The sequence below is a fragment of the Cavia porcellus genome, unplaced genomic scaffold (assembly GCF_034190915.1).
Source record: "Cavia porcellus strain 051 isolate PalLab524CR breed Dunkin Hartley unplaced genomic scaffold, mCavPor4.1 scaffold_27, whole genome shotgun sequence".
Taxonomy (NCBI): Eukaryota; Metazoa; Chordata; class Mammalia; order Rodentia; family Caviidae; genus Cavia; species Cavia porcellus.
In genome coordinates, this window is record NW_026947510.1 from 30,780,190 (window position 1) to 30,794,714 (window position 14,525).

A 14,525-nucleotide genomic window follows, 5' to 3' on the forward strand; every position below is an offset into this window, starting at 1 on the left:
ATGGATAAAAATACATTTTTATACAGTGGAATAGTACTCCATCATAAAGAAAGATAAACTTGAGACATTTATAGCTAAATGGATCAACTTGGGACCATAACCTTAAGTGAAATATATTTGGCACATATGTGTAAATGTCAAATTATCTCTTTGGTATGAGAAGCTGCAAATGTAAACAGTAAACAAAATGTATAATAGATATTGTGAAATAGAAAGTAATTGTTCAAAAGGGAAGGGAAGAGAGAGTGGAAGGGAAAAGAAAAATATGAGAATAAAAAGGGATAAAATGAGCACAAAGTTGAAAAAAGCAGGAACGAAGTTTTGCAATAGTGAGAGGAAGAGAGGTTGAAGAGAAAGGGAGGGGAATGGGGAAAATAGGAAGCAAGACATGTAAACGTACAAACTCCCTATGATGCATGTGATCATTTTGCATATCTAAATTGTACTAATTAATGTAATTTAAAAATGAGGACTGTAAGAACTGCAAGATAATTGTAAAACAGTAGAACTTCAAATGTGCTGTGTCCATTTGGATGAAATACCAAGTCTAAACTTTCTAGTAAGATGAATTAAGCTGCCAACAGTGTATTTTCAACACATTAAAGTTTATTTGCTCACTGAGGGATAAGATTAAATTTGAATGTGAATACTGTTAATTAACACTTAAGATAATTATGCTTCAACAAAATCAGTTTCTATAGGTTTGTTATAAGCACTGCTCTGTGGTTTCCAAAGGCACAGGTTGTTGATCTGAAGCAAAGCTAGTTTTGTGGTGTAACCTATGAAGCAAATCTCCATGAAGCAAACTGAGTCTTACCAATATGTTTTAAAATACATGTAAGTCCGTTTTGCACCTTTTTTATCTTACCATGTACTAAACTAAAATCAAAGTGGATTAAAGATCTAATTGTTTTTTGTTTGTTTGTTTGTTTTGTTTTGTTTTTTTCCTTTTTATCGGTACCAGGGATCAAACTCACAACCGCCTGCTTGCAAGCCAGGTGCTTTTGTCTCTGAGCTAAAGATCTAATTGTTTAAGCAGAAATACTAAATCTATTGGGAGATAAAATAGGCAGAACTCTTGAAGATAGGTATATGCAAGGACTTTCTGAACAGAACACATATAACACAAAAAATAATTCTGAGAATCAACAAATGGGATAAAATCAATTTAAAAAGCTACCAAACCAAGGAAAACATGAACAGAGTGAAGAGACAACCTATAGAATGAGAAAAAAGTTTTGCAGCTATTCCTGACACAGTGGTCTAACAGTGAAAATATAAAGAACTAAAAATCAGATAAAACACTCAATCAAAAAATGGGCACCTGAAATGAGTAGACATGTTTTAGAAGTACATCAAAGAAATGCCAATGAAAACTGCACTGAGATACTATCATAATCCAGAAAAAAATGTTTATTATCAAAAAGTACCAATGAAGATGTGGGGAAAAGGAACATTTTTATATTGTTTAAGGGAAATGTAAACTAGTACAACCAATATGGACATCAGTGTGCCGATTCCTCAAAAAAAATAAAAGCAAAGTTGTGTTTGACCCAAATATCTCCCTCCTAGGCATCTTTCCAAAAGAGTAAAAAATCATATACCACAGTGATTGATATATACTCATGTTTATTGTAACACATTTTATAATATCTACTCTAGATCTTGTCCATCAACAGATAAATGAATAAGGAAAATGTGATATTTATAGACAATGCAGAAATATTCTGCCATAAAGAAAGATAAACTTGAGGTGCCAAGTTTATAGGTATCACTTGTAGGTAAGTGATAACACAATATTAAGTGAAATAATTCAGATAAAGAAGTTGGAAAAGCTCATTATTTCTCTTATTTGAGGGACATAGAAGACAACATAGAAGACAGATTAAATGGATAATAGGGAAAATTTGAAGTACTTCCCCAAAAGCAAATATCATTTAAATGTTTGAATCTATATACTAATTGATTTTATTTATACATGTAGCTTATCTCAGTATCTTGAAAAGACAGATTTGTGTTTCCTGTTTCTTTTTTGTAAGAATGGTTGGTTTATATTTTGTACTCTGTGTAACTACTTTAAATATGATGGCACATTGTAGTAACCTTTTTATTCTCTCATTATTTAAGAAATTTAAAAAAATTTCATAAGATAAAAAAGGTGCAAAACGGACTTACTTGTATTTTAAAACATTGCAAAGCAATGAAATATGTTCTCCAGAAAGACAAACATAATCATTTTTAAATCATGTATTTTAAGGATTACAAAACAAGTAATATGTAAATGTTTACTAGTAGGATTCTTCCTGATGGTTTGATACATACAATTACCATTTAATCTATTGAATTGATATCTGATGTATATAGGAAAAAATTACTACTCAAATTGGGGAAGATAAGTCAGAAAATTATAAGGAGGGGAGGTCGTAGAGTGCCATTCCATAAGGGTGAAAATGTGTATAAATCACAAGGTTTCAGAAGAGTTTGATGTGTTCAGCCAAACAGAACCAATTGTTATTGCTTATTCCAGTGACCAAAGAACATAGCTAAAGAGGTTGAAAGAAGAAAGTATAGATCCAAACATGGAAACTTCATCAATTAAGGTGAGGCCTTCTAGCTTTCTAATAGAGATTAATACTCTTGAGATTTTTCAGTTAAGGTTTACTTGCAAAGTTTCAAGAAATAACTAAAAATTCTTTTTATGAATTTTTAAAACTTTATCATTATACATGGATAATTTTGGCAGAGATATACATTATATTTTACATGAAATGTTTAAGTTAAAAGGAGAAAATATATAAACATCTTAGCTAAACATACAGTTAGATTGCAGACATGGAAAAGTTCACTATAGGGGCATAAAATAATTCAATTTTGTTGTTACTGCCATAGATAACTAGAACCAGGAATGCCTTTTAGGCAGCAGAATTAGAGTGCTGGTCTTGCCAAATCACAATCTCAGTAATCACATGAATATGGATTTGGATGGAAACAATTCAAAATAATTACAGTCATTTGAAAACTTTTGTTCAGATGAACTTAGAATTGTTGGGTGCCTAAAATACAGAGAGAGGGATGGAGAAGATATACTAGTGGAAAATGATATGAACCATAAAATTTGGTGAGCGATGCAAAGTACAATGCTGTAGAAAGGAAGGAGATTTAGAATTTCCAGGCAGAACAAGAAAAGAGAATAAGTGATTTAGTAACATATAACTGTAGGCAGCGGCAGATTTTAGCTAGTGATGTTATATACAACTTTGACTAAATTAGGGGAGGTGTTATTATTCCTTTTCTACTTTACATACCCCATTCACTTTGAGTAAAGAATGAATAAAGTATTTTAGAATATTCAGTTAGGGGTTTCTGAGTTCCTCCTCCAAAGAGGAACTATTGAGTTTGGGAAAGGTCTTTTAACTGAGAGCCACATAAGGAGAAGAAAATGTTTGAAGATTGTATATTCTAGAGTCAGCAGGCTCAATGTACCTATATTCTTTAAGAAAAAAAAAATTTCCACTGGTTAATAATCACAGAATTTTTTATTATGATATTTCTTTTTCATTATAGACACATATATAAACTTTACAGTTATAAAAATGATAGATACTGATTTATTTGGGAACAGTATTATGGAGGAGTTTTTCACATACTTGGTTGCTCTGAATATGGTTCTACATTGCATTGAGTTCAACATCATCATACCCAGGGTCTTCTTGCCTCAGGAACAGGGAAAATTCCTTCTCTTCTATTCTGTAATTGGCAGCTTCTTTTAGGGCCTGAGGGGGGATGCTTGCAACAGTAAGGAGAGACCTTATTTCTGTGATAGAAAAGAATCAATAGTACTTTTTAAGAAGACTTGAACACAGTGATTACAAAATATTCACAAAGACACAAAGCTTCTCTGAAAGGTGAGATAGGGTTGCCTCATGTGTTTAAAGTCGTGTGTTGTTAACAATGAGAAATGAGATGGTTTCATAATGCAAAAGAGAGAGAAGAAAAAAGGAACTCCCTTTCAGAAACAGCTTAAAAATGAAGGCATCAGCTGACAACTAGATTTTCTGTATATCTTTGTGACAGACCAAACATGACCACCAAGTGCTCATATATTCTCTTTGTCAAAAAAGACAGCAGATCAAATCGCACAAGCTTTTGATATCCATGGGCCACATGTTCATAACAAAGCCTAGTCCTTGGAAATAATGTCATTGTCACTGAAACAAGGAGAAGAAATTTTCTTTTCCTTTTTCAGTGCTAAAAATTCATCGTTCTCTAAGGCCTCTGCATGTTCTGCAGTACGAGTGGGTAATGTCAGCTTCAAACATTTGATTATGTGTTTCCCACAATTTTTTTGGCTCACAGATTTAATTTGTCTTACTATTAAAAATGTTTACAGATTTATTTATATAGTCAGATCACATATGTTGGTATGCATGTGAGGAGGTGGAAACACAAGTACAAAGTATACAACTTATAAGGCATGTTTGTATCCAATGGCAGTGGGTATAGATTAGGAAAACAATATTTTTTTTCTCTCAGAAGAGTTCAGATCATTATAATAAACTTTTAATAGGTAAGAGTTGATATCATCAAGTATATCAGGCTATCTATCTCCTTATAGTACAGAAAAAAATGACAAGTGATAGGTTTACTATCATATTTCCCATAACAACAAGTAATGTGATGGGAGACAGAGCAGCCACGCACCTGATTGAGAATTCCTGGTACCATCTCTATCTTCTGAGGGAAAGTGCATCTCGCTCATCTCAGGGGAAGAAGGAACTTTAGGAGCAGGTAACTCCTCAACATCATCATAGCCATTTCCTGCGACATCAACATGCTGTGCTAGAGGTTCTGGAAACAGACAATGAATAAATTGGAGAGCAAAATATGGGTTGGAGAAGGATAAGTCTCTTCAAATGCAGAGATTCTAAGAATTGAATATAGGCACAATATTCCAAGGTTGCCCAGAGGCAGGTAGATAATATTATTGTAGAAACCATTCCAATACTTTTGTATATTTAATATATTCCAATACTTTTAGGTAAATGGTATTTCATTAAAATGGTCCCTAATACCAAAATACATGAACAAATTTATGTTCTGAGTACCAGGTTCTATATTATGGTTAAAATGCAGATTGTAATATGGAATAGGTACATATGAGTGACTGAAGGAGATGAATCTGGAACAAAAGAATTTAGGCTGTCCAAAGTACGTTCTGCAGCAGTAGGGTATATAGAGTTCCGAGGAGCAGGGGAGCCTTAGTTTCTGTAATACATAGATAGGAGATTAAACCAATACAAATGAGGAGATCTTGGTTTCAACTCCTACTTAGTACTGTCATGACTTTTGGGTTTCATCTCCATAGAGCCCTTCTTGATGAAACTCATCCCAAGAGTTGTCCATTGTCGTCGCTTGGGAAAAGTTCAAGGTATACAAGGCACCACTATGGTCCTTTGTGGAGAAGAGCTCTCGGTGGATGCTAAGTGTGAGTTTCATGGCCTCCATGTAGTTTAATACTTAAGTTACCTGTTTAACAATTTCACATTATTAATATAAACCACAAATGACCGCTATATCTCAGGATAAAAAATATGCTGCTTAATTTTTTTCTCATGATGAATTTTTTAATGTTTTAAATGTGATTATTAAAAAGCTTTTGAATTTATTGTAATAGATTTGCTGTGTATCTGTGACCCAACAGTAGCAGCTGTGGATGTCAAGAAAAGTAAGCATGAATCTTTCCTTTGAGGTCAGTGAGTAGACAGAAAATCATATTCATACAGGGGAGACATGGCGATCCCCATCTGAATCACAGGACAATATTCCCCTCAGATGAGATTTCTTACATCATCTATAAAATGAAGACTTGTCTGTACTACCTGGGGCAGATTTTCCATTCTCCTCATTGTTGTCTGTGTAATAGGGCAGCTTGCTCCCTGAGTCATCTGAAAGATTTTCTGATAGGGAGAAAAACAGACAGGAGAAAGCCCAGTGTTACAGTTCAGTGAAATTTGAGGTTGCAGACTTGTAGAAAGAGGGCTTGAATTGTTATCTTAGGAAGAGGAAGAAGAAGAGGACTATATAATGTTTGATTACTATTTCTATCTGTAGTTGCTAAAGACACCCAAACAATACACCTACATGAACAGAAAGGAAGGTATGGTACACACCTGGGTTGTCAAATAGGACTTCCTTTTGTGGTTTTATGATGTAATTTATCTCCTCATATAAGGCCTCATCCAGAGGGTCTTCAAAAGTGGGTAAGGCTGGAGAAAGCAGAGGGAATTCAGAGAGTGATCCTGGAGGCCTTTATTGACAATGGACAAAAATCAGTTTTTCAGTGCTTATCTTTTGCACGCCCATATGGGATACCATAATTGTGCTCTTTTGAGGCAGAAGCATGTTTCCTGACACTACTTGCATTGTACACTCAGCCAAACTCAAATTATTTATGTCATCACAAATAATTTTTAGAGCCTTCACAATTAATTCATGATCAAGGTTTCAATCTTGAAGGGAACATAGAGAAATATTTTTTGAGATAATGAGATGAAGACTAAAGCATGATCTCTGCCTAAAAATCACAGCTGTCATGATGCCCTCTTTTTTGTGGTTTACATCCAAAATGTCATCTAAAAGTCTGACTTTCTGAGTTGGGGTTTGGTCAGAGGGGTGGTTTACTGAGAATGTGACTTGATATGTGTATGCTTGTCCTCATTGCCTCACTTTCTCTTTTATATCTGGCTGCCACATGGTGAAAAGCTCTCTCATGCCATTTTCCATATGCTTTTTGCCTGGGAGCTAACAAACCATGAACTAAATCCATTGAAACTATGAGCCAAACTAAACCACTGCTCTTTAAGTTGGAGGTCTTTTTATTCCTGGAATGAAAAAGTGTCAGATAATTGGTACAAGCAGTAAGAACATTTCTGTAATTGTACTTGACTGTGTGTTTGAGTAGTTATTGCAAATAGTTTGCTGGAGTAGTTTGTAAGGTTTGGAGATATGAGCTATGGAAATCTTGGAATGCTGTAAGCAGAGTAGTCAGAAATTGATTGGAGATTCTGCTCAGAGTTCAGATCAGAATGCTGCTAGTAATGTGTACAGAAGGCAAGCTCAGAAGATTTCAGTTGGGAATAAGGACACCATTGAAGTGATACTAGAGGTCACATGTGTACAACCATGACAGAAAATTTGTCCTGGTTCTTCCCCATGTCCTGATACTTTGAAGGAGTCTAAGATTATAGGTCATGGACTAATTAATCTGGTAGAGGATGTTTTAAGGGAGTCCAGTATTCCTGCTGTGAGGTAGGCACTCTGGTTCATTTTGCCCAATTTACCATGAGAATCAGGATTTAGAAAAAAGGAAACCTAAGGATTTGAAACATTCACAACTTGGCCTGAAAGATAGCACCTATACAATTAATATCAAGGAGAAGGTATGGTTGCTAAAAATAATAGCATTAAAAGAAATAAATAATTTGCATCAAGATGATAGGCAAATTACTTGAATGCAACAGTAATCAGTAAGACCTCACCTAGCTCAGGCCAAACAATGTGAAGTTTTAAATTTGAGATATAGAGTTCCTGCAGTTTAGAGTTCCTTACACAGAACTGATTCTCTAGAATTTATTTCTCTTTCCTTAGCCATGCAAGCATTTAGTGAAAAGTATATCCATTATTTAGGGGTATAGAGCTAGTGCTCTGGTAATAGTAGATCTTGAAATTATCCACATTTTGCTAGTTTTTTGTGCATGTAGTGTTAGAGTTCTGGGGTCACTGAGACTTCTGCCCGGATTTCAAAGGAAGATCTGCAATATGAATCAAGTTACCATTGGAAAGGCAATGCATAAAGCTGTGAGTGTCAAGCTTAAGGTTCTTTGGAGATCAGAGAAAGCTGAAGATGGCAGGAATGTGAAATATGTGTCAGGGAAAGCCACAAGAAATTAATGTAGCCAACCCAGGAGAGAATGAGAATGAGCTACTGATATCATAGGGGCTAAACAAGCCCTTTGTCGTTCACATCTTACTACAACATGCCCCAGTTGCCATTCACAGTACTACAAGATTTAGTATTTTCCCCGTTTAGTTGTATTCTTGCTTTAGTTTCATTCTTTTATGTACCCCTCTTTCACATTGTAAGAATGAGAATATTTAACCTGTGCCAGTGTATGCTGGATATATGTAATTTTCTTTTTTGGTTTTCACTGAGATTCACAGTTAAAAGTTCTCTTGATTTTCACAGGAGAATTTGGACTTTGACTTATTAACAGTACTGGAAGTCTGGAAGACTTTGGTGACTCTTAGACGAGAACTAAATGAATATTGTGTAAAGAGTTGGACATGAGGCTTCAGATGAAAGAGGGATTGAATGTTCTGGTTTATATCTAAAATGTTTCCCTTAAATTTTATGGGTTTGGATCATGGGGGCACTGTACTCATGAGTGGATTAATCTAACAGAGTTCATAGCTGAATGTGCTGTTTGGAGGTGGAACCTGTTTGGAAGAGTGAAGTCACTGGGACATGGTTTTGGAGGAAATATCTGCTTTCCTAGCTCCTGCCTTCATCTCTGCTTCCTGGCTGCCATTCAGTGAACAACTATCTCTTGTCATGCCACTCTTCCATATTGTCTCTACCCTGGGGGAAAGGGCAACAGCCATGGATTAAAACAACTAAAGGTATGAGCCAAAATCATCGACCCCTTTAAATTATGGGTGACTAAACTCACTCTCCCCACATACTTCTAGGTTGCTTGAAAAATGAAGTTATACCTTGGAGTTCAGCTCTCCATCTGTGCAGCTGAGTCCCCAGGATGACGAGGACCAAGAAGAGGAGGGCTCCCAGGATGATGCAGATGATCACAGGTAAGGAGAAGACACCAGGAGCTGAGACTGAACTGGCATCTAAGGAGGAAAAGAAGCCTTCAATCTTTAGCCTGTCTTGTGGTATAGGCACGAGAGGATTTATGAAACATGAATACCCGTGGGCTTCCTAAAGCTGCTACAAATTAAAATATGGTTGTTTCTAAAACCAGATCACCTGGCATAATATAATAGTGCCAAAAATAAGTAGATTTCATAGTGCAAATCAATGAAAATCTGAGCATCTCCTCTATGACCCATCTAAAAGTAGAACAATCACTTACTTCTACTAGTTGGGGAAACTGTTGTCATTTCACCTGGAAAGAAAAGAAAAACAGGGTTTGTGCACTGTGTTACCTGGACAGTCACATGGTAATATCTACAACTCTGTACCTGGTTCTGTTTTAGGTTCCAGGAGCTGAGTGCATCCTCTGCAAAACCACAGCCCAGGGCAGAAGGCAGCCACACACACACACACACACACACACACACACACACACACACACGCATATGCACATGCACATGCACACACACATACACACACAGTCTTGCAGCCCCAGCCCTTGGCCTTGCCCTGCCCTGTTACTCACCTAAGCACTTCACACCCGCGTCCTCCTCATGCTTGCAGTCACTCTGTCCCCATGGAGCCCTGGCACAGGCCCACAGGGAGGACTCCCTGCCCCTGCATTGCACCTCATCCAGCCAGATGCTTCCATTTCCAGGGCCGAATGCAGCCTTTCCCAGTGCTTCCAGGGCAGGGCCACAGCCCAGCTGCTGACACACCACCTCAGCCTCTGCCAAGTCCCAGGAATCATCACACACAGTGCCCCAGGAGCCTTCGTGCCACACCTCGACGCGCCCTGAGCACTCGCTGTTTCCTCCCACGAGCCGCAGCTTCTGTTTTTCTGCAAAGACAACAACCCCTCTTCTTACTACCCTAGTGGAGGCAAAAACCCCTGGCAGCCATGGGGGAGTGGGGAGTGGCTGAAGTACCTGTGCAAGGCGCAGTAGTTGGACAGCTCTTGAATCTTTGCTCTGCGGAAGGAGACAGTGGGGAAGTGGAAGGTCAGTGGTAACTGGTACTGATCTTGCCCCAAGACAAGGTCCTAAATTCACTCCAAATGACAGAGGTAGAAAGTCACATTCAGGATTAATCTAGGTTGTTTGCTAAAGCATCACTGGCCCATATGCCTTATCACCAGGTGAAATTAATTTTTAATTTCAATTATATAACACTTTACACATTCCCACACCAAACACAAACACAAATGTGTGCAGAGAACCGTCTATATATATAATGAATAAGGGCTTGAAAAGAGTTTATTGAGTGAATGACTACATAAGTTAATTCTGCTAAATTTAATTCATTTTAGTTCTAGAAAATCAGTTAAATAAAAAGGACAATAAAAATTAATGGCATTGATATATAGTAACAACAATTGAGCATTAAAATATAACTGTGCATAATCATGAAATTGATTTTTATTCAAAATTCCATTTAAACTGTAACGAAGTTATGAAACAGTTATAAAGATTAGAAAATATTTAATTCTAAAGTAGAATAGAACCAAGGGTACTAAGAGTAAAACAGGGGCCAGGGATTTAGCTTGATGGTTCAAGCCCTTGCTTGGTAAGTGCAAGGTCATGAGTTCGATCCCCAGTTCAAAAAACAAACAACAAAAAAAGAGTAAAATAGCTAAGTGGACAATAACTAACAGATAAGACAAAAATGTCTCCACAGAACTCGAACTCACTGAGTTAAACTAATACATGGGAGGGTATAGAGATGCAGAACCAAAAAAGTACATATAACAATTGAATCAATAAGAAATTGACATAAATTGAAAAAATATAGTAATTCAGGTATAAACACAACACTTGTCCTGAGTCATCAGAATTGTTCATACTTTCCATATTATTCTATCAAATCTCCTTTCTAGTTAAGGGTACATCTCTGAAAGTGATGATTGGACTTCTACTCAGTGTTGCTTAGTTTCAATACCGAAGTCTTTACTATCACTGGTCCACAAATTTTGAGGAAAATATCAACAACACATGATCTTATAATTTAATAACCTTCAGCTTCCTCAGGAAAAAGAAGTAATGGAGAATTGAAACATTTCCCTTTGACAAATTTATCATTTATTCTGCCCGACTGTGGCCTTCAGGCAACTCCTAGCACATTACTCAAATAAAATGAATGAGGGGCGTTGTGTGTGTGTGTGTGTGTGTGTGTGTGTGTGTGTGTGTGTGTGTGTGTGTGTGACAGAGAGAGAGATGGGGAGTGAGGAATGGAGGGATGAAGTGAGAGAGAGAGAGAGAGAGAGAGAGAGAGAGAGAGAGAGAGAGAGAAGAGGAGAGGAGGAAAAGAAGGAGGAAGAGGAGGAAGAGAAGAACAAGAAGAACAAGAAGAAGAAGAAAACTGAAGAAAGGGAGAGGGCTCTGAAAAAGCCAAACAAGATGAGACAGAAAGAACGAAGAATTGCAATATACTGGACGTTTTTCATTTCAGTTCACTAGATCACTTAATAAATTGTAACACAGCAGCAGTACAGCCTGTTAACTTTTTTTAAACTTCAAATATCTTAGGATGGGATTTGTGGTCTTCATCATTGTGTTGTCTTTTGATATCCTGTATATGCACTTGCTTTGATCTAATAGACATAATGTAAGGAAAAACTCAATGTTTTCTATCTCTATATAAATATGCTTTCTATCTCTATATAAATATGGAAATACTTGCCTTTAAATTGTTAAATAAGAAAAAGATTGTTTAACAGTATTATGTATGATATAATCTCAATATTGTGAAAATAAAAGAATCCATCAAGATAACCTTTTTCTGGATATATGAGTTTAGATATGTCTCTGTAAGGATATCAATGTATATAATCAAGATACTGCCAATGGACAATGATGTGATATGATGAATCCACATTTTTATATATTTCTTGCTTGTAGTGAGTAAATAATATTTTTGAAGTTTAAGTGAATGGAAAATATGATTTCTCTCTAAATCTTAACTAGTGTGATCCCCTAGTACGCCATATATACAAATCCAGCAAAAACAAACGTAGCCAATTCTGTGACGAGAGAGAAAGGCAGGTGCGCAAGGGAAGGGGGGCTGACCATCCCCACCGCAGCACTCATTTACCAGGCAGACAACATTGTTCACTCACTGGGGACCTCACATGGATAGAAGCACTACAGTGCACCCAACCGGTTGTCTATTATCCCCACTCATCAGTGAGCTCCCTATCATCTAGAGGATCTTACAGAGCATCACCCTCCTCTTCTCTAGTAAAATCCTTCAAAGGCTGAGGACAACTTGGCTCGATAGGACCTAGAGCTTCTGCCAAATAAGTTAATAATGGACTCTTCATGACATAGGGTTTATTTTAATATCTGAGAAACACAATGACAGCATCAACTCTGAAGGCAGCTTAACCTACTACATATCTACATATTAATCAACTTGGTAATTGAAATAGATAAAATAGAATGAACACTGAAGAGAAGATCATTGAAGACTGTTGAAATAACTCAAGAACTATAGAGATGGTGAGATTGAAAGAGTAGGAGATTTAAGGAGATATTTGTATATAGAGATGACAGAAATTTTCATTATATTGAAATTGGGAGAAAAGAAAAATGAAGAAATAAAAGTGAATTGGGCCTCACTCAATGGGCATTAATAATATAACTGAAATGAGGAGTTATGTTTGGTAGAAAAAGAGCCCATGTTTGAGTAGGTGAAGTAAAGTATTCTACTTTTCCAATGAAATTCTAGACACTCATGGAGTATTTACATGAGTATACAAATCAGCCATAAAACATGAATTTGTAGCTCAGGGGAGAGATCAAGAGTGAAGGTTTGTATTTGGGAGCTGTCAATGTGATGCCAGCATCTAAGTCGATGGATATCATTTAGAGTAGGAGCACAACTAAGGAAGAATAGAGATTTTTGAAGATAACTGTGAGTGTGTCTAAATTTAGTGCAGAGAAGTTGCAACCCAGTAACACAAAATAAAAAGAGTGATCTATCAGGCAAAAGGGTCATAAGAAAAATATATATAGACATGTATAACTCCTATGAAGATAATAGTACACAATGTATTAATTATTGTCACTCTCCCAGTATACTCATTTGAAAATGTTTTATTTTATTTCTATTTTCTTCTTCTTCCTCTTTAAAGGAAAAAAATGTAAAGGAGAAAAGAAAGTCAATGTAAAGGGGTTTTAAGTTAATGTAAAGGGGAAAAGAAAGTCAATGTGGTGAAGACTGCTGAAAAGTCAAACATAATTAAACGATAGATGATTACTATGTTTTTTCTTTATTTTGAGTAGTGGTAGAATATAAGACATGATTGGAATGGTATTAGGATAATTAGAGACACAAAAATTAGAGACAGTGACAATTCCTTTGGAGTTTTTGGCTGGGATGAAAAGAGAAAAGGTGGAGTAGTAAGTAAATAGGAAAGTAATGTGGAAGAAGAATGTGTATTCATAGATTAAAGAGAAAATTTAATTTATGTGCATATGGGTGTGCTAGAACCAAGAGAGAAAGAAACTGATTGTGAAAAGTAAGATTAGACAACTGAAGAAATGAAATCTGAAATAGTGGATGTGACTAAGATCTATGGTCCAAGGAGAGCTGACCTGAGAGGAAGGCTGAAGTCATTATTCCAGGATGTTCAGCATTGCCACCCTGGTTGGACTTACATTACCACTGTCATTCCTCTTTGATTTTTTCTTTGTGAACCCTGCTAGGGTTTGAGACTAGCATCTTGATTGTGTTAGATGAGTGCTTTCCAGTGAGCAAAGCTGCAGCCCAGTTGTGAAAAGTTGCACCTCAATGCAGACATGTCCAAGCTTTACTTGAGTGTAGATATGATATATGTTTTCATTGCTGGTGTTTTAGTTGTAGTTTTCCTTGTGTTTAATGATGCTGACAACATCAGGAATGAAACAAAGGTGCATCTGGTGAACTTAGTACTGTAGGGTTCTCCAGACCAGTAGGAATGAGCAAGTGGCTAATGACATCAGCAGAAGTAACATGAAGTACCACCACAGGGGTGAATTTCAACTAGATGAACACAGAAAAAAAGGGAAACTATTGGAAATGATAATGGGCAGCAACAGTATATTTAGAGATGCCACAGAGAAAAGTACATTGACAGGGAAATACAGAGTTTCCAAGTCAGAGGATTAACAGTGTTTCCAGAAGTCATTCAGGTTTCTTTCTTTCTTTTTTTTTTAAATCAGAGCACAGAAATGATGGAAACATTAGGGGCATAAAGAAAGCAGAAGATTATGGGTTCTATTTCTGGAAGGCACTATTGAATATTTTAGGTGCTCAGAGGAGGGGATATACTAGTTTTCAGTAATAAAAGGATAAATGTTCAGAGAATGAAGTATTAACCAAGAAGACTCAGATTCTGAAAAGAAGTAAATTCAATCAAGATTATATAAAAGGGTAAGTACTCAGCAAATGAAGTATTAAACAAGAATAATGGGTTTCTTAAAAGAGGTAAATTCATTTAAGATTATACCCTAGGTATGCAATTCTGACAATGTGGGAGCAAAAAAAAGGCCAACGTGGGTGATTTTCAAAGAAGATTTGAGGCTATCTGCTTAAGAAAAGCTTCTTTCTCTGGCTACCA

At 36.3% G+C, this 14,525-nt stretch overlaps 1 protein-coding gene across 1 annotated transcript in view; it reads right to left on the reverse strand.

Annotated features, from left to right (window-relative positions):
• Positions 1 to 3,661: 3,661 nt before the first annotated feature.
• Positions 3,662 to 14,525, reverse strand: part of LOC100732380 (antigen WC1.1-like) — a 157,069-nt gene continuing 146,205 nt past the window's right edge. The window contains 7 exon segments of the mRNA XM_063238276.1: positions 3,662 to 3,814; positions 4,702 to 4,848; positions 5,880 to 5,957; positions 6,171 to 6,266; positions 8,773 to 8,897; positions 9,407 to 9,767; positions 9,856 to 9,897. Coding sequence (XP_063094346.1) covers positions 3,669 to 3,814; positions 4,702 to 4,848; positions 5,880 to 5,957; positions 6,171 to 6,266; positions 8,773 to 8,897; positions 9,407 to 9,767; positions 9,856 to 9,897 — 995 coding nt within the window. The 3' untranslated portion in view covers positions 3,662 to 3,668.